We start from the raw sequence: 21,080 nt of genomic DNA, 5'->3' as shown, positions 1-21,080 counted from the left end.
AGGAGTATATTTATTATAGTCAAAGGCTAATATATCTCTTACAAAAATATGTAGAATAGTGGGAGTGGACCGGCTTATAAGATGTCTGACTTATAAAGTTTGGACACGTCTTTTAAATGATGTATCTGTATTGGACACACTATCGGACACTGATACTGTACAATATTTATAGGATATGTGGTGAAGTGTTCAAATAAAAAAATATTTCTTAAATTTTTAATAATTTTAGTATGGTTCTAACATAATTTAAAAAAAAATACTTTAATTTTCTAAAAACTCAAATTTATTTATTATATAAACTCTAAATATTATAATAATAAACATCTCAAACACAAAAATTAAATAAACCCTAAATAATTATCACATGTTACAGATATTATTTTAAATATATATTAAGATGTGCCATGGTCATTATAATATATATATATATATATATATATATAATGTATTAATATGCATAGAAATACAAATAGTAAATGATAATTTTAAATAATAATCAAATAATTATCATATGGATTAGCTAACCCAATTTATTATGGATTCAATCTAGATGAGTTGGATTTTTAATGTAGTAAAAATTTTAATTTTTAATAATCTAATTCAACTCAAATTCGTAAAGAATAGGATTTGATATACTAATAACATGTATAAATTAAAATTTCTTCATTTAGATTTGACTTATAGTTTAAAAGTAACATATTATTTTGTTTTATATATTTTATACATTGATTGCTTTTTGTTTTCAACCAAAATGAAAAAGTGCATGATGAAGAGTTGTTGAATGTTCCTTTAAACAACTCTCCATGTCCTACATCAAACACTTACTCAACTACTCAATCTATTTATCAATCTATTTATTGAAAACATATTTGAAAGATTTATAATAAAAAAATAGTTTAAAAGATGTACGCAAAGGGAAAAAAAGTAGCTTATGAAATGTATGGTTTTGTTTGATGGAAGATTTAAAATAATAGGATCGTGTGTTCTTTAACTTATTGTAGGAATAATCAGTGGCCACAATTATTCACCTTTTTCCCCTTTCATTTTTTTCAAACACACCCTTTGTTTTCACTCTCTTTTATAGCTCTTCCTAATTGTTTGCTATCTGTATCTGCTTTTACCAAAGTAAAGATATTTTGGAATCATCACTCTTACATTTTCTCACACTCCCTCTAATCCGTCTATAGTAAGTTAATAGTTTTAAATTTATCTTGAACTCATATGTTTTATCAAGATTGTTTTTATTAGTTATGAGGCATGCTTTTTATTTTTTAAATTATATTTTTTTTAGTTTTACTTTCTAATATCTTTTATCATTATTGAATATCTCATTTGGATTAGAGTTAACCACATTTTATAATATATATATATATAATAAGTGTAAACTTTATTGTATGAGTCAAAATTGATAAGATTGAATTAGACTTAAAATTTATTATTCTGATATCATAGTCATTTAAAGTTTATTTCAGCAAAAATTTGTTGGGTTGGTTACGTCATCACTATCGAATCGCTATTAAATAATTTATTATATAGTTTCACGTACGATATGTGAGATGATGTATTTGAAATCTCACATCAAATGAAAATAAAAACATTACGAAGAAGTGTAAATCTCTCCTTATAAATTAATTTTATTATATATAAAAAAAAAGAGTGAAGAAGTTGATCACTGATCTAATGCTTTTAGATTTGGAATTAAGCACGGGTGTAAAAATCAATATTTGACTTCAAACCTTGAACTCTAATAATAGTTAGTAATTCAAAATTTCAACATAATTTTGAAAAAAGATAACTCCCCTTAATTATTTGAATGTTGAAGCAATTATAAAGCATCCGCACCGATATAGTTATTTTTAATATTTTTATCATTCTTTTTTTACATTTTTGGATTAATAATAATAATATTATTATTATTATGTTGATGTTTGAGATTAGGACCAAGTTCAGAGAATAATATATATTAACTAATGTTTTAGGAAATATGAATTAAAAATAGAATAAATAATATTCACATTAAATATAAAATACTGGCTATATTATTTTTAAGGAATTAATATTTTGAAAATTTTATTAAATATTTTGAGTGAATATTTTTAGATGGGTCAAATAAAAAAATAAGTAGGGTAAAGGATGAAAATATATGTGTTTTTTTTAATAAGAACTCATAACATGTACAAATTTTATGTATATTTTTTATTTTGTGAAATGTTAGAGATATTTAATAGATTTAAATAAAAGTGATAAGAAAATAGAGAATAATTGTGTGGCATTGAGAGGCTGTGCGCATCCTTCGGCCTTAGCCGCCGTTTATAGTTTCACTCATTCAATGCCTCTCTATCAGTCCCCTCCATGTAATAATATTCTACCTTTTTTATTTTTTATAATAATCTAAATAATAATTAAAACTATGGTACATCACTCTAAAGAAACTGAAATAGTGAATTTAGATTTCAGAAGAATGAAAGCTAAAGAAAAGTAATTTATTAAAAATAAAGTCAAAATTCATCCATTTTATAAGGATCAAAAATAATAATTTTAGATTTTAGAAAAATATAAAAATAGAAGTAAAGCCAAAACATTTTTTGTTTTATAACTATTATAAACATTATTTTATTTCATTACGAGTTTATGTTTGTGATCAAAATGACCACGGATGGAATTGGGTTCTTATCATGAAAGATTTGGATTTGGTCTGCTCTAACAATGGAAGAAACTGAGAGAATAAACATATCTATCACTCTTCTCTTTTCAATTACTTTATTCGTTTTTTATCACTGCTCAATGTTTAGAACCCATATTACGAATAAATGCATTATGATTTCACTATAGTTACTTTTATTATTATTGTTGCGATCATTTAGTTTTTATTGATTCATGCAGTAATATTAAATCTTTGGAGGGATAAAGTTTAATTTTTACTTTTTGTAGTTTATATTTTTTTTATTTTTTTTTTCAGTGATTGTAATGTGAATAGAGAATGTGGATGGCAATCACGAGTAAAGTTGAACTTTAGTACCACATAAATGCTCATATAGAAAGTATTTAAGTTTGTTTTTTATTCTGTGCTCTGTTTTTGGTGGAAATTATTCTGTGCTCTATAACAATCTTATTGAAGTTAATGACAGCAGTGGAAGTTGAGTGCACACATCAGCATCCTCTATATTATTTTCTTTTCTTTTGCCAGTTGACATGTTTTATGTGAATCTGTGCTACAAATGTTAATATAATAAAATGGATATATCAAATTTATATAACTTCTCTTTTTTTTTCCCTCCTAGCAAGCCTTTATTAATTTAATTTTAATGTATGCTTCAACTAGTCAGACAATTCTTGTGTGTGCTACTTTACCTGACAAACCCTAAAACGTGATTCAGATATATGATGTTTTTAGCGCCTTGAAACATATAAATGATAAGTAGATGATAAACAAGAACAAAAATTTACTTTTACTAACACCACATAATTAATAATGATTGTTTTACAGTATCCTCAAATTATTGGTTAGCAAGACATCAAAATGATTGGAGCAACAGCACCCTTTTTTTTCAAATCCAATTGTGGCTATCTACAAGTTACAATACAACCAATGCTACCTCTGCTTAGTCCTCGTATCCATGACCTCATGCAACGTCTACAAAGCAGCAACCACTATGGTCAACTTGGCCTGGGATGATAAGAAAATTCCTGTTGCTCCTTTTGTGATGATCATCAGAAAAATCTATCCTTCCAACAAAGAAGCTCGTCCCAATTTACGCAGGAGCATTTAAATTCAATTTATTGTTGGTAACGCGCCCACGTTGTCAGTGAACATGCCATGTAGGTACCACCTAATTTAAAAAAAATTATAGCCGACAAAAATATCTTAAAAATTTTGATAAAGATTATGTTACTAAATATTTACTGATAACATATCGTTTCGAAGTAAAAGTACATAAAATTTAAACATACTTGAAGCAACACTTACACTGTTTCATGTCATACTCCATACAGTGGTAACATAGTTTTGATTAAGTTATATGCTAGAGCACCCGTGAACAGATAACTGTCTGCTCTGTCTAGTACTCCACCTGCATTGATTGGAGTTAATAAAATATCTTCCACCTTTCAAGTACTTTCTAACGGAGAAAAAATAAGGTGGGATTCTAACAGGAAATGTTTGTCTTTGGTGGCAAGATGACATAACTAAAATAAATTTACAACTTTATCATAAAGAATTTGTTTTACAGCTAAAAGAGAGAGAGAAAATTAAGATTAATAAATAATATGGAGAGACAGATATAAAATAATGAACAAATTATTGTATGTGTATCAAATCTTTAACCAAAATAACAGAATTGTTTATATATTACTATTTCTTCTGTCTGCAGTAAAAGTTCTCGTATCAAACGATAAAATAAATAAGGCATGTATCAAGGAGATATTACTGAGAGGATTACCATGACCAGGTATTAGTGTGCCAGAGTCTTTCACCCCCGCGTCACGTTTAATCATTGATTCAGTGAGATCACCGAAAACTGATCCAAAGAAAATCAAAACGCCAAGTGCTATTGCACTGAAAAATCCATGTAAAAACCACAAATTACCATGTGCAAATAACAGTTCACAGGATACAAAGATGTATGGTAAATGTACGATTGTTCCTCTAAGAATAATAAAGTCTATAGAGTAACAGAAGACAAGTAACCTTGTAAAGAACAAAACAACTATGATACTAACATTTTTCTTTCAACACACTGATTAACTTCAAGGACAGGTAGGGGGTACCTTAATAAAGATATTGGCCAGCTGAAAACTTTTGACAGTACTACAGAAGTAATTATACATCCACAAAAGCCTATAATAGTACCCTCCCATGTCTTCTTCGGACTTATACTGGTGAGTGGTGTTCTACCAAATGCCTGCATGAAGGTACAAAAAGAAATTTCATAACTAATGCTAGATTAAGGGTTATTTTTGGAACAAATAACAAATAAACCGTCTGAATGTTAGTCAAGGAAAACTAATAATTTATATAATGACAAATTCATAATAATCAGTTACACACCAATTTTTTACTTAAAAATGCAATAGCCTCTATAAAACACTTTCATACAAGGAAAAAGATAAATTGTTTTTTCACTTTGTAAATGCTAGTATTGGCTCCACCAAAGTCAGGATTTTGTTTACTGCCAACCTGCTACTGTCACTCAGAAAGGAGATGCTCTAATCTTTCACAACTCAAAGCTTCAAAACTTGTTTACCTTAATAATTTATTCACTAAAAGTAATTTATTTTATACTAACATTAAGAGAACCTTTTTGAACACCACTAATATCAGTTGGAACTTTGTTTTGAAAAAATCTGATAGACAAATTGAAGAGAGGTTATAATATTATTAATTTAAGGAATATCAGTGAGCTCAATGGCTCTACAAGCAAGAAAAATACCCAGACTCAAAGACTCCTCCCAGAGAAAAAAATACTTGTCTAACAGATTTCTGACAATAATCCAGCCTACCTTTCTCCACTCTCCTCTCTCCCCAAATAATAAGGATTCCTTAGTCTCCTTCCTAAGTAAAATGAAACAGTAAGACAGAAAGCTTTGGTGACGGTGACAGATCCAACAGAGGCGACAGTGCCGGAAGTGGCTCCGACAGCGGCAGCGGTGGGTGGTGATAGAGCCACCAGTTGGGTGCACTTCAGGCAACCCTAAAAAGAACTGTAGCTAAGACGGTAAAGAAGAAATACCGAAATAGGGCCTCCAAGATTGGAAGCTCTAATACCAACGTATAAGGAATAATCTAAATGGAAGAAGATCTTTTATTAGATTGAATTAATTGAAACAGTACATCAACCCTATACATAGAGAACTCTAACCCTAAAATAATTATTAAAAAGAGATCTCTAGAATCTTCTAACAACTTCTAGTAGTACATTTAATATCCTACTTACTAACAACACAAACCAATACGCTTATATACCTTGCCACCAAGAAATGCAAATGTATCAGCTGCAATTACACTACTTATGGTAATCAAAGTTGCCACAAGACCAACTGTCCAATGAGCTTGGCCACCAAGAAGTATAGGCCACGTTGCTCCTATCCCTACAAAATAATAGTCTATTAAGGACATGCACTAATTCAAGACATATAGAAAATAGGGAGTACAGAACTATGCTATATATAAGCGTCCTGAATAATGTCAACCAGGCATTTGATTCAATATTGAAATCAGAGCTGCTACTGCAGTAGTCAAATTCGAAACTTTGCACATGAAAGCAGAATAACTAGATATATAACCAAATGGGTTTCTGAACTAGAGAAACCCAGGTACTTAATCTATACAAGGAGGAAAAATTAACAGACCTGTTTCCATGATTTAGTTCATACTATTATACTATTTGAAGTTTAATTTCTTTTCAGCCATGGGCACACATTTCAAACAATGTATTAAATTTTGAACTAAACAGCTACAATGAACAAATAATGCATTTGGATCCACAAATTTAGGTTCAAACATGGAATCATATACAAATAAATTACAAGTACACTTAATCACACATTTCAAAGGTAAAAAGTGAAGAGTACAGTGATAAATTACATTATTCATGTGAAATGGACCTTCAACAAATGTTACCAGCTATACATCAAAAACAAGTGTTTGTGCTCAATATCCATGCAATAATAAAGTTAGAGAACACAGTGGCATAACCTTACCAGAATGAAAATTGAAACACTACTGAAAAAAGGAAGCAAGCAATTGAGATAAAACAATTATAATCAGAATATTGTATAGCAACATCTAGATTAATAACCATTTTGTGAACAATATACCAAAGCCAAGGTTGATGTCTATAATCACTACAACAAAGAGATATAACTGCCAATAAAGGGTAGAACTGGTGACTTTAGTTCAGCAGATGTTTTTTATTGATTAAGAAAAAAATGATCTCATCCCCCCAGCCCCACATTCACAGAACTAAATCTGAAAGAGGAATTAAAAAAGTTAATTACTTGTGTTCAAAGCTGGAGCTGCTAAACCACATCGAAGTTTCACCCAGAAAGAGGGAAGATATCCACAGTAAAATAACCCAAAAATTGCACTACTGAGCTGTGCAAAACGGGGACTTCCTCTTTGTAAGAGTAGTGCTGTAGCCAAAACAAAAGCAGCAGAAGTCACAGAAACGTCAATATGACCACGATACCTGGCGTATATCAGAAATACAAATCAATCAGCAAGCAAGACCCATCAACCTCCCATAGCAGAAGTTATGGACCTATAAATACATTTTAGATGCTCTACTACACATAAGTGTCCATACTATACTTATAAAAAGCAAAGCAAACTTATAAAGGTAAAATACGTATTATCCCTTAAGGTTTGGGGCATTTCTCAAACTTCATTAGTTGTACATAAGGCCCTCAATGTATAGGAAGGATTGAAATCATCGCATGGGCTGTAAATGACAGAAGTGGGTATGTGAGACATTCCAAACCATCTTCATCTTCTTCCTTAACAGTGGTAAACAAAAATACTTCTTCAACTAAAATCCTTAAGGGGGTTTTCCTTTTTCAAGATAAAACACGATATTTTGTTGGTAGGTTGATATCCCTTTGATACCATTTCATTAGAGATAGGGGGTAATGTAGGGGGAACAATCAAGATAAGTTGAAAAAGATACTACCTTGCAGGTGCAGCAAATGATTTATGGTCCCTAGAAACGTTGGTTTGTGGAATGAACAGAACACTAATTGTGTTAGAGAAAGAGCCAAGAAGATATTGAGAAGAAAGGGTGATAAACCGATATCATTATTGACTACTACTATGATAAATAGACACCCCTAATGTGAAAGATCACTAATTTAGATTAGCAGCTAATATTTAGATACTACCTTGGACGATTCCTTGCTATTTCATCCACATTACTCCAATGAAACATGAAAGCATAACAAGCTTAAATGGGCTATGCAGGACAATTTAAGGTAAGGAATTTTATGATAACAAGTTTCACGGGTACAGCCACTAACAAATTTCAGGTTTTCCATTTCATTCATTCTTTTAGTTTTTAGCAGGAGGGAGAAAGATTTCAGATCCCAAAAGCTTGCCATTTTCTTTAAATATGCAGAAGGCAAATTTCATCACCCTTCCCTCTACCATTTTTAGTTCATTTCCACTATAGTTGAAAACGTGGACCACATAAAGCAAATATGCTTTGAAATAATCAGAAGTTAAATGACAGGTGTAGTGACATAAAATCTAGGGAATAAATTGCACTCAACACGTAAAATAAATGTCAATAACTTTTCGTTGTTAAATGCACATGAGGGATATCCAAATGCAAATACTAAAGATTACAAGATTACAAGATGCAAGCACTAATGGAAAATTAAGGTGCACTAACCAATCTTACATGACAAACAATGGCATCAAGGCACAAATGACTGAGCAGACTCGTGATACATAGCGTGGAGGTGGTGTCATTCCTTCAGTAATTCCATGACTCCGAACCAATTCAAAATATTCTCGTGCACCAGTGAAGACAGCAGCAGCAAGGGCAGTAGCAAAGACCCATCCGCCAGCCAAAACCACACCACCCACACTAATTCCAATGCCAAGTCCAAAAACAACCCGATTTCTAAGCTGACTACCTTGTTCTTGAGATTTTGAGGGCAAATCCTCCTACAAAGGCAAATGACAACTTCTATAAATTCCTCACAAATCACAATCACCCACTTCGCTGATCAAATTTTGTCCACATGCATACTCGAAATGTTTATATCATCCCTAACACAATTTCTCAGCGGTTCTTTAAAGTTCTAAACAATAAATACTAAGAAAGCCTGGACCATTAAATTAAAACTCAACCAACTTCAAAACCAAAAATCGTACTTCCTACAACCAAATGAAACGAAATTGCATTTGAACGGAATTTGAAGTTAATTGTGGAATTGCATACCTCCTCCCCGGGGAGGACCTGCGGAGCATTGGTTTGAGGGAGGCGGTTCGGTTCGGCCTGGCCGACGGCGGCGAGGACGAGCGGCGGACCGTTCCGGCGGGCGAAGCGGATGAGCGGTTTAGGTTTGGCGAAGAAGAAAGGGCGGTGGAGAATTAGGGATTGGGAAGAGAAGGTAACGAGTTTGTTGGGAAGGGGAGAAGAGAGCGAGTTGGTGAGTCGAAGGTGAGCCATGAGAGCGAGTCGATAAGAGAATGGAATTGACCTCAGCTCACACACCAGACACGATGGATTTTGTTTACCTTCATTTTTACGTATACCACTCGTATCGTAGGTATTGTATTGTATTGCATTGGTAGTACCGTATTGGGTACCAAATGATATGATATGATTTTTATTTTTCTGTATGTTTTTCATTAAATATTTTATAGATTTATTACTATAATAATATGGTACTTTGCTAAAATGTCGTATCATATGTATGCTCATATAATTTTAAATCAAATTTGCGAAGAAATACAAATACAATTATTAAATGCATAAAACAACATAGTCCTAATTTTAAGATTTGTTTTTATAAGATTTTCATAACATAAAGTTTAATAGTTTTTATTAACGAAATATGGATTATAAGAATAAAAAATATTTTAAAGATTCTAGAAGTGATATAATACGGAGAACTTACACGAAACAAATTAAGACTCTCTGTTATTGAACTCAATTGACCTTAAAAATCACGAAATAAACTTTTTATATATTTAGAGTGACTACGAATTTGACTACATTACATTAGTCATAAATGTTTTTAGAAACCTTTACATAATTTCTTTTAGAATAAATATATATGCATTTGTATATTTATAAATTTTTAATATTTACTATATTAAATAATTTAATTAAACTAAAATTTAGATTGAAAAAATTAAGGAATCATTGCTTTTAATTTAGAAAACTATATTTTTTAAATATATTTTATTACACTAGAAACCTCAATGCAAATCCAATTTTTCTTTTCTAATAATACACTAAATTCACCTAATTTTGTGTTTGACTTGTAAATCTTTGTAAAAAAATTGTTTTATTTTAGCATGGAAACATCACACATCATATCAAAAATTAGACCTAACGTTGACTTTTTCATTTTATCTACAATTTGGTGTCTTTCTTTCTTTTTCTTTATTTATATTATATATTTTAATAAAAAAAATTAGACTTAATAATATATATATATATATATATATTTATTAAGATGTGTTTTTAAAATAAGATTTTTAAATTTCAAAATAGATAATATATTAAATACAGTCACTCTAATAATATTATCTCAATAGACTTAAATTCATATATATATATAAAGAAAATAGAGGAGGAATGATGAATGTTGTTACATTCAAGGGCCTAAGATAAAAAAAAAGGGTGAAAGAATGTTGTGGGAGTAATAGATGCATATTGTTTAGTGTTATGGGTTTTTCTGAATAATAATGAATACAACTTGCCCTAGGAAGCACATGCATATGTTTAAGGAATCACGCCATTAATGGGGATTTGGTTTTGTATTATGAACAAACGTGTAAGCTAAAAAAATCAAAACATGTTTATTATTATTTGCAGTTAAAGCATTTTATGATAAATTTAGTCCATTTTAAAACCAAAACAGATATAAAGATAAATAAACATTAAAATACTTACTTTAAGTAAATTTTTAATTAGTTGAAAATAACACATGCTTAATTATTTCCTAACTAAAAGAAACTATTGGAGAAAAATATGAGAATTTCCTTTAAAAAAATTATACAAAAAAAAAAGAGAAATAAAAGCAAAAGCTTTAAGTATGTTTATGAAAATCATGTTAAAAGAATTTAGTTGGAAGTGAAAAATGATATATAGTTGATGGATGATGATGATAAGAGTGTGTGGTACTACCAGTACCGATGACAGTGTGAATGGTACTTTGCTTGTTTTATTAGTCATCTAATCTAATCATGTCATTAAGTTCATCAATCATTCCTAATTAAAAAACACCATCAAGAGAATTTCGGATTCAACAAAAGAAAAGTATAAAAAATCAAAAATCAAAAACGCGAAAAGAGGACGGAGTCTCTACAATTTCCCAATTCCTCGAGGACCTCGCCCTAGTCGCACGTCCGATTCCTCCGTCGAATCGCCACCGTCGCCGGCCAGAAAATTAGCGCGCCGCTCCTTCGCCAGCGCTCGTACCGTTCACTCTTCCTCGCCGGCGGCGAGCCAAGTCGAAGAAACCAGAGCGAGAGCAAGTGAACTCCAGCTGGCTGCTTCAATCTCTTGGCGAATCGAATCGAGCACAGTTCTGGAAACAGTGGCATCTCCTTTCACTCCATCGGTAAATTCCGTGTTTGATTAAAGTTTTATCAGAATTTTAGCTTTGACCGAGCGTGACAATTTGCTTGTGTGCGTTTGCAACTGTAGTCGCTTTTCCATCGCTGTTAACGGAGAGAAGAAGAGGAAAAAACTAGGAACGTTTGAAATATAGTTGCTGCTGGTTAAGCGTTAGAGAAAAAGAAGTTGTGATTTGTTTTCTGCTGAATTGAGTTCAGCGGATCAGCTCCAAGTGTTTTTTCTAGATTAAGGAGTTTCGGTTGTTTTTAGAAACCTGATTGCTAGTCATGTGGAACAAACTTAACTGTAGCTGCGTTTGACTTCATAAACTCATCGTGATTGAGGACACCGATTTTGCGTTGAACGAAACTTACTTTCATCTCGATGAGACAGAATACTTCCTTCTACGTTTAGTGCATGGGAACGTAGGAATTTATGTTTTAAATCTCTGAAACAGTAATCCAAACACTTATATTAGTACGTGTGGATACACTCTAGCCAAGCATGTATATATAATTTTTCACGTCAAACTGATTCAAGAGAGTTATACTTGCTTCGGTTGGACGCTTGTAAATCTTACTTTGATGTGTGACCAAACACCGTTAAATTTTGGGTGTCTTGTGTTAATCCTACTAGCCTAGACTGCTTTAGCTTGACTCAGGTTGTGTTTCAAGTTCTAGGTAGAGTGATGTTACTTCGAATGCCAATATATATTACGAAATAGAATTGTCATGTTCTAATGATGATGGGTGCATTTGCACGGTAGTTTCTGAGTAATAACGTTACAAGATCAGGTAGGAAAGAGGATGCATGAGTACGAGTTACCTTTTTGTTTGGTTTGAGATGGAGGCAGAATCCCTACTTGTAATCGAGGGACTCCACTCTTCTCAAATTGTCATTTCACCATGTCAATTGAAACCACAGTCTGGCTTGTTTAACTTGTGTGCATGTACCATTACATGATGGGGTTGACACTGTAGTGTGACTCATTATAGGCCTGTTAGTTGCCTGTCATTTGATACTAGGCTCTCTTTTTCTTCAAAATTTCCTTATTCCAATGATGTATTTATATATCGATACTGACTTAAAGTTTGCCATCTTGCTTATTAGCCTTATTTGATTTCTCCATTTATTGCAATGCTCTTGGTCTTACCATCTCTTTTTCTAAACCATTAAAACTCTTAAATTGTCATTTAGTTGTGCAAGTAGGTCTAATTCAGTGCTATAACTAAATAGTAAATGGTATATTATTAGTGTAGTAGTAAATTGCATGTGATAATGCAGCTATCATACTAGTGTCATGACACCGTGCTGCTCCTCGGAGGGCTGTTAAGTTGTTCCTAACTATTGTGATCAAAATTACTGAAATTTGCGGCAATTTGTGGGTTTGGGGACCACTCCTCCATTTGCGGTGTCTCCGGATTGTCTCTGCAACCTGAGCTGTTGCCGGATAGCTTCTGTTCTGCAATATCTGCCAGGGAAAAAATGGTTGGTGGTAGGGGGTTATTACTGACGGGGAAGAAGAGGCTAGTTTATTTTTCTTGGTGATAAGGGGTGATGGCTGATGAGAATGGAAAGTGGATAGGGTTTCTTTTGGGTGAGAAAGCTATTGGTCCTGCACCCTATTAAACCCACTGTCCACCACAAACAGTTATGAATGGGGGAATGCTTTTTTAGCTGTCCACCTATTTTGTCATTTAAGACATTTTTGTTGATTAGACCAGCATTGTTAAAATCAAATTTCAGTGTTAGAACAGGGGAGAAGGAGGGGGGGTGGGGCTGTAGGATTGTATGATTGTAAGCTCTCCAACTAAATCCAAGATAAAACAGATAAGAAAAATAACCTTTAAATAACAACAAACGTTTTATTAAGCCTAAATTGAAGATACATAGAATCTTATACAACTCATATCACATAAGTTTTTGACAACACATAAAACTAAAGCATGAAATTAAATCACAACATAATTTATGGTTGGCTATGTTGGATTTTATTAATTGCTCAATTATAAGATGAACTTGTTTGTATATATCTTTCTTTTTACTTGCATGTAGTGGAGAGTGTGAGAAGGGTCTAATCTTCTACTTGGTACTTATGTGTATATTTTTGTTGTGTATTTTACCTGAAGGTCATTTGGTGATAGTTAAAATTTTCTAGCTAATGCTGTATACTCAATTTGCTATATAGAAATTAAATGAACATTTAAAGTTCGAGAGCTGTTTCCCTCCTTTTCTTTTGTATCTACATTCAGCTTATTATTATTGTTGTTGTAATAATATTATGTGCAGGTGTTATGGAGATATCATTGTTAAAAATGATAGTAAATGGCATATCCTCGTTTTTGCATTTATCAATTTCTGGAAACATGAGCTCTGAACCTGTCTCAAAGTATTACCAGAAGGCAGAGGAAATACTTAAGTTGTTGAAGCCAATCATTGATGAGATTGTTAATTCTGAGTTAGCTTCTGATGAAGTGCTTAGTAAGATATTGGAAGAAATTGGTCTTGCCGTTAATGAATTAAAGGAGCATGTTGAGAACTGGCACCTATTGTCTAGCAAAGTATACTTTGTAAGTCTCATAATATCTTAACTCTTAGTTTGTAGATACAAAAGTCTTATTTGACTATGTTGTTACTTACTTCAAAGTAAAGTGAACTAAGCTTCCACTATAGGATGGTGAATGTGATAATGGAGAACATGCAGTCGTGGTGGTGAATGTGATAACATTTACCTTGTTTTTTTTAATATATTTGTCTTGTATCATTTCCTCATGTTTCTTTTGGTTTGGTTATGATTCTGCGTCATTATTTCTATACATGTTTGGAAAAATAACTTATTCTGTTTTCTTTGAACATGTGTTCCTGTCATTTTATTTAACATCTTCAGAAAAGATATAGTTTTTCAAAGTGCAACTTGCTGAACTTAGTTCACGTATAATTTTCCTCCAGATTATAATTGTCTATCTTGTTTGATTCAGTGTGAAGTTAAGATGCTATTTGGCAAGATATACTTTCTTCTCAGAATTTAATCTGACAGATTAAAGTCCCTAACTTAATGGTTTTAAAATCATGATTCAAATTGTGAATCACCGTGCTAATGTTTGAATTGTGAATGATACATTGTTTTGAATGTTTGAATCAATATGAAAGACTTAATTAGAAGGCTCAATGTAATACTTTTGAGATAGGAATTGATAATACAAGTTAAACATTACTTTCACAAGACAACATGTGATGTCACAAGTCAGAATGGAAACAAAGCAATGAAATAGCCAAATAAGGCATGCATAAAGTGAGCCAGTGAATATGCGGAGCCTCTCTTTTAGGAGAATGAAAACAGAGCAATGGGATAATCAAATTGGGTGCATTCACATGCTCCCTCAGTTCTTTCTAAACAATATAAACTTTTTTGACCTTTCAAATTCTTTGACCAAAAAGGTTGAAGAAAGAACAGGGTAAAATAAATGAATAATTGAATTATTCATTTCACATTGATCATATGCAATCAACTTAGTCTTGCACATATAGAATGATTCAAACCCATGAGATTTACCATATTGAACCATTCAATTCAAAATGGGAACCATGTAATTATCAATAGAAAAATCTATCCATTTCATAGGGATCTACTTGCCATAGATAGTTCTTATTATCTAATGTTTCTTAGGATTCACCTGTTAAATAATATGGTGAACTATGGTGCATCTTATTATTGAATGAAGATATTATATGTTACAGTTTTCATTACATTGGAAGGTTTGTTTTCAAATTGACTGACACGATAAGTTAAGTCTTGGGAGATGGTTGGATTCAGATTTGACTTGCCAAATGCATGGATTAACCATATACATGGTTGGTTATTTTGATATAGTTATATGATTTCTTAAGGAAACACCATATCTCTAGTCAATGTTGGATTTCCAACGTACTTCCTTATGTTGAGAATCAAACAGCTCGAGTGTTATACTAGATATTTGTGGATGTTTTGATAGCGGTTCGATATAGACCCAGTGAACTTGCTTAGAATAGTTTTTGATACTATTTTAAAAAGTGAGTTTTAGATTTAATTCAACCTCACAAAACTGACTTTTAAAATGAGGTTTGTACCTACTTATATATTATAATTTATCCATAACTGTAATGGATGTGGATCTCCAACAATAATGAAATACTGCAAAGATTATGAGTTTTGATATGTAAGTACTAATGTATTCTCTGTCCACAAACTGCAAATAACCGCATACCGGCCTAATTAATAGATAAGCTGCCATCAGTTATTTTCTGTGCATAATTTTCATTGTGCACTTTCTAATATGGAATTGGTGAATACAGGTCAGTTATTATCTATCACATTATCACATATACTCCTAATGATTAACTACCCACAATCCTTTAATGGATCCTTTTCCAACTAGGATGTATTTCAGTTCCTGTCATCACAACCTGCTAAAAATCATCCTCGAGGGAAAAACACTTCTTCCTTCTTCTCATCATCTACCTCAATAACAATTACCTCCATCATTTTGGGCTTCATTATATCACCAAGTCTCCAACCTTGACTGTTTTTCCTTGTATTGGTGCAAAGGATTGGATCCTTCTTCAAATTTAAAACTGTTGGAGATCCCACATCGACTAGAGATGAGAGCCTTTCATAGTATATAAGTGGGTGCAAACCTCACCTTATTGAGCCGGTTTTATGGGGTTGAGTTAGGCTTAAAGTCCACTTCATAATAAAAACATAAACCTTTGATTTTTTTCTTCGTAAGTTCCTGATAAGTTAGATGTAGCAGCCCCTTATTTTCTTTTTCACAGAATTCCTTTAATACCTCTGATACAAGACCCCTCATTAGGAAAGTGTATGTGTGAAGGAAGAAGAATCAAAATGAGGATTGGGATACAAATACAGTTGTAACAAACTAGGAGCATTATAGTAGTTATAACTAACTGAGATATACAGTTGTAACTAAGAGTAGTTATAAATAACTGTTCTGTGACTAGTAGAATAAAGAGGAGGTTGGTCAGACAAGGAAGGTTGTATTTGTAGCAGTGTTTACTGGGAGAGTGTCTGGGCGCTCTCAAAATGCCCTGAGTTGTACATCATTTTCTCTTGGGTCATACTGATCTGGAGAAAGAATAATCCGATAATTTGTAACTAACTGAGATATACAGTTGTAACTAACTAAGAGTAGTTAGAAATAACTGTTCTGTTACTAGTAAAATAAATAGGAGGTTGGTCAGACAGGGAAGGTTGTTGTTGTAGCAGTGTTTACTGGGAGAGTGTCTGGGCACTTTTGAAATTCCCTGAGTTGTACATCATTTTCTCCAGGGTCATACTGATCTGGAGAAAGAATAATCCTATAATTTGTTTCTTTTATTTTGTTTGGAATCCCTAAATCTTTTCCCAATTACCCAGTGAGTCTATCACCCTCTCATCACTCCTCTCAGTTGACACAAAAATGTGAGGTCTCTATTTTACGAAAAAGTTGGAATCAATGAACCAGGATCCATTCTATTTTCTCCCTGCTCCAATAAATCTACAGAATCAGAAACTACTGTCAAATTATCAACTCACTGGCCAAACAGATCTCCCTTTCTAATGATCCTTCGTGTTGGACCAAAATGATAGAATATCAATTAATAAACTAGTAAAATATGATATAGAGCACTGAAATTACATAGTACAGCAATACATTTGCTGTCTCAGAGACAGTTTCTGTCCACAAAAGTGTAAATAACCAAACATTAGTCTAATCACGCAGCCTACTGTCAGATATACTCCAAATACATAACTACCACTTGTTATTTTCTATGCTCAACTTCCATTCTCCGATATATCCATTTATGGATCCTTTTCTAATCCACTTGGAACTCAGTTCCTATCCATATTACCTTTTTCAAGGAAGCGTAGCCAGACATCAGTCCTTTTTAAAAGGGTTTCTGTTTCTTTTGTCTCCACCTTAGTGAAATTTGATTATGTTGGAATTGAGAAGCATGCAAGTATCTTCGGATGAGTTGGGTTGCCACCTGCCACCTATTGTAGAATTAGAATGTAAAGTAACTCTTTTGTTGTGTTGTGCCTGTTTCTCATAAAAATTTATGGTTTGAATTTTTTCATGTTGATTGCATGTCAAGTTCTCACTGCTTCCTCTTTCTTGTTGGCTAGGTTATGCAAGTTGAACCCCTGATATCAAGAATTCGCACTTCAGGGCTCAATATTTTCCAGCAGCTGAAGGTTTCTCAGCATTCTCTCCCTGATGAATTGAGTTCCGAAGATTTACAGGTAGAATATTCTACTGATCAAGTAGTTAATTTAAGATCCTCATTCAGTTGGATTTATTTTTATATGAAAAAAGTAAATTGGATGTATAATTAACGTAAAAATTGCAGCAATGTTCACATAAACTTAAGCTGTTGGGACATGAAGAAAGCTCATCAGTTATTAAGGAAGCTATTGTACAACTGGAATATGCAGGACCCAGTCCAGATGTCCTGACAATAATTGCTGATAGACTGGGCCTAATGTCTAATCAGGATGTTCTTATTGAGGCTGTGGCCCTTGAAAGGTTGAAGGAGAATGCTGAACAATCTGAAAAGACCGAGGAGGCTGAATACATTGATCAAATGATTGCTGTCATAACACATATGCATGAGCGTCTCATTATGCTTAAGCAAGCTCAGAGTAGCAGCCCAGTTCCAATACCTGCTGATTTTTGTTGTCCTCTTTCTTTGGAGTTGATGACTGATCCTGTGATTGTAGCATCAGGGCAAACATATGAGCGAGCTTTCATCAAGAACTGGATTGATCTTGGGCTTACAGTTTGTCCAAAGACTCGTCAAACTCTGGCTCATACCAACCTAATACCTAATTATACTGTAAAAGCTTTAATTGCAAATTGGTGTGAATCTAACAATGTGCGACTAGTTGATCCCACAAAATCCACAAATCTAAATCCACCATCCGTCCTTCATGGGTATATGGAATCTGGTACAACCAGGGAGTCACCTGTTTTTGCTCACCCCAGGAGCAACCAGCCATCCTCACCTGAGTCAGCACGTTCTCGCTCTTTTAGTTCACCAGGTAATAACATAACTTCTGGTGGGATTCAGCTAGAGGAAACATCATCACCTTTGCATCCCCGTTCAACTTCAGAAGGTTCCTTAAGTGGTATAATTAATGGGCAATATATGGATCTTGCAAGAATATCTCCTGCTGGTTTGGATGACAGGTCTGCTAGCTCAGATGAAAGCACTGTGGATTCAGCTAGCCAACCATCATTGTCACCATCTAGAAGGGAATCATCCAGTGCCTTTGGCTCTGAACAATCTCAAACCCATATTAGAGCTGTTTCTGACTCCAGTGCGCTTTCTACTGCAAACTTTCCTCAAGAAACCCAAGATGATGACAACAATGCTCCTCATCTGTCAACAAGTCCAGGCCACAGTAGAGATGCTTCTGGTGAACTAAATACAGGGCCAGAAACTGCTGGTACTACTGTCATGCTGTCAACACATAGAGAAGCTGAGTCCCCAGTCCGATTGTTTGAGACAAGGCCTCGAAGCCAAGCTATATGGAGGCGGCCATCAGAGAGGCTTGTTCCTAGGATAGCATCTCCTGCTATTGAAACAAAAGGTGATCTTTCAGGTATTGAAGCCCAGGTCCGGAATTTGGTTGAGGGCTTGAGGAGCTCTGATCTGGATGCTCAGAAAGAGGCAACAGCAGAACTCCGTCTTCTTGCAAAGCACAATATGGACAATCGAATTGCGATTGCTAACTGTGGAGCCATTAACTTATTAGTTGATTTACTTAGATCAGCTGATACAGCGATCCAAGAAAATGCTGTTACCGCACTTCTAAACTTATCAATCAATGATAACAACAAAACTGAAATTGCAAGTGCTGGTGCAATAGAACCTCTGATTCACGTGCTTGAGCATGGGAGCCCAGAAGCCAAGGAGAATTCTGCTGCCACTCTTTTCAGCTTATCAGTGATTGAGGAAAACAAGATTTCCATAGGGAGGTCTGGGGCAATTAGACCGCTGGTAGATTTATTGGGGAATGGGACCCCTAGGGGAAAGAAAGATGCTGCCACTGCTTTGTTTAATTTGTCAATATTTCATGAAAACAAGAATCGGATTGTGCAAGCTGGTGCTGTGAGGCACCTTGTGGAGTTAATGGACCCAGCAGCTGGAATGGTTGACAAGGCAGTGGCTGTCTTAGCAAATCTAGCCACAATTCTAGAAGGAAGAAATGCAATTGGTGAAGAAGGAGGGATTCCTGTTCTGGTTGAGGTTGTTGAGTTGGGTTCTGCTAGAGGAAAGGAGAATGCAGCCGCAGCTCTTCTTCATCTTTGCTTACATAGTGATAGATTTTTAGGCAAGGTGCTTCAACAAGGAGCTGTCCCTCCATTAGTAGCTTTATCACAGTCAGGCACCCCAAGAGCCAAAGAAAAGGTGTTTTTTTCTGTCTTTATAGTTTCATTTTTTAGTTGCCCTTTATTCTTTTCATTCTTTCAAAAAAAGTGGTGAGTGAATTTTCTTCTATGTTTAGGCCCAGGCTCTCCTCAATCAATTTAGAAATCAAAGACATGGGAATGCTGGGAGGGGCTGATCTTGAATTCCAACCTTGTGTGGTATCCAAAGGTTTTGAATTAACTCCTATAGAATGTCCAATTTATACATTACATGGTGCAAATAATGTGTGTAAAGGTGTTTTGTATTGATTTTCACTTGCTTGGAAAGGGAAAAAAAAATTCATGGAGGATTGATTTTGTCCTCCTTGTGAAAAACCTTTATGTGATGTAAAATTTTTTCACATGTAAGTTTAGCTTTTGTATAACAAAAAGGGTCTTGTTTTTATTGCTGTGGTAGGACATGACGGCTGTGGACAAATAAAACGTTTGGTTTATTTAGTGACGCTTTAACTGCCCCTTTCATCGAGATGGGGATATAGGTGTAAACTGTTGTGTTCATGCGTGGATTTTTTAAAGCAGGCGAAGCAATCATCTCGAAGAAAGCATGATTATATGTCTCCGTTTGATGCCTGATCTCACATGTAGTGTTGTTATAGCACTTTTCTTCATATTTTTCAGTTTTCCTATGATGATTTTGTAGTGTTGCTGCTCATGTTACAATATAAATAAAATAGTTCTCTCAATAATTTCTCCTGTCCTCTTTTTTGTAAGGCACGGCTTCTCTTTTTCCATATCAAAGCTTCTCTTTTTTCCATATCAACGCAAGTTGTGGTTTTACAAATTTATTGATTTTAGAAATTGAATTTTACACAGACCGAACTAGATCATCAGTCTTTAATTTTTGTTTCAGCTTCATCAAATTATCAAATTCTGGAGCGTAACTTTTTATTCGTTCTAAAGCACAATAAACGACTGATACCTTTTAGGAAAGGTGAGACACTTTATTTTTATTGGGCATAACATTTTTATTGTGCATAACGAGTTATATGATAATTCTACTATAATTCTAATTAAATTTATATAATTTCTCACTTTTATAATCAAAACAGACTTAGTTCAATTAATTAATTCAAAACAGAGAATTAAATTGAGACTTAATCCATTTAATTTGTAATTTAAGATGACATCCATCCATAAACTTATGGCCGATCTCATTTATAATAATAACAATTATTATATTTTATAAAACAAAAGTAATATTATTTTTTATAACATATACATAATTATAATATTATTTATTTATATATCAAATTATTATATCATAATATAAAATTAATTTTATTAATATGATTCAAATTTTAAAATTACATATTTTATT

The 21,080-nt window shown here is 33.3% G+C and overlaps 2 protein-coding genes across 2 annotated transcripts; one reads left to right on the top strand and one right to left on the bottom strand.

The window, feature by feature from the left end:
* Positions 1–3,426: 3,426 nt before the first annotated feature.
* Positions 3,427–9,288, bottom strand: LOC137831547 (phosphatidate cytidylyltransferase 4, chloroplastic-like). The gene is made up of 8 exons (XM_068639268.1): positions 8,940–9,288; positions 8,394–8,662; positions 6,997–7,187; positions 5,963–6,087; positions 4,768–4,901; positions 4,440–4,555; positions 3,968–4,070; positions 3,427–3,830 (listed from the first exon to the last, which is right to left on the bottom strand). Exons 1-7 carry the CDS (start codon positions 9,168–9,170, stop codon positions 3,979–3,981), a joined length of 1,158 nt encoding a protein of 385 aa, XP_068495369.1. The 5' UTR covers positions 9,171–9,288; the 3' UTR covers positions 3,427–3,830; positions 3,968–3,978.
* Positions 9,289–10,847: 1,559 nt separating this feature from the next.
* Positions 10,848–20,448, top strand: LOC137831545 (U-box domain-containing protein 4-like). Its single transcript, XM_068639265.1, has 6 exons — positions 10,848–11,295; positions 13,581–13,861; positions 17,455–17,571; positions 17,679–19,742; positions 19,840–19,931; positions 20,160–20,448. The coding sequence occupies exons 2-5, from the start codon at positions 13,586–13,588 to the stop codon at positions 19,897–19,899; spliced, it is 2,517 nt and encodes an 838-aa protein (XP_068495366.1). The 5' UTR covers positions 10,848–11,295; positions 13,581–13,585; the 3' UTR covers positions 19,900–19,931; positions 20,160–20,448.
* The last annotated feature ends 632 nt before the right edge of the window (positions 20,449–21,080 follow it).

This window comes from Phaseolus vulgaris, chromosome 6, assembly GCF_000499845.2.
Source record: "Phaseolus vulgaris cultivar G19833 chromosome 6, P. vulgaris v2.0, whole genome shotgun sequence".
NCBI classification, from domain to species: domain Eukaryota; kingdom Viridiplantae; phylum Streptophyta; class Magnoliopsida; order Fabales; family Fabaceae; genus Phaseolus; species Phaseolus vulgaris.
Note: the sequence above shows the minus strand (reverse complement) of the source record. Positions and strands in the feature narration are given on the sequence as shown.

Excerpts from the sequence above, each read along its gene's own strand:
- LOC137831547 (XM_068639268.1), bottom strand. The coding sequence starts at position 9,170 with ATGGCTCACCTTCGACTCACCAACTCGCTCTCTTCTCCCCTTCCCAAC. Across the intron at positions 8,663-8,939 it reads AGGTCCTCCCCGGGGAGGAG|GAGGATTTGCCCTCAAAATC; the intron begins GTATGCAATTCC and ends TTGCCTTTGTAG. Across the intron at positions 4,556-4,767 it reads TGGCCAATATCTTTATTAAG|TGCAATAGCACTTGGCGTTT; the intron begins GTACCCCCTACC and ends TGGATTTTTCAG.
- LOC137831545 (XM_068639265.1), top strand. The coding sequence starts at position 13,586 with ATGGAGATATCATTGTTAAAAATGATAGTAAATGGCATATCCTCGTTT. Across the intron at positions 13,862-17,454 it reads TGTCTAGCAAAGTATACTTT|GTTATGCAAGTTGAACCCCT; the intron begins GTAAGTCTCATA and ends CTTGTTGGCTAG. Across the intron at positions 19,743-19,839 it reads CCCCAAGAGCCAAAGAAAAG|GCCCAGGCTCTCCTCAATCA; the intron begins GTGTTTTTTTCT and ends TTCTATGTTTAG.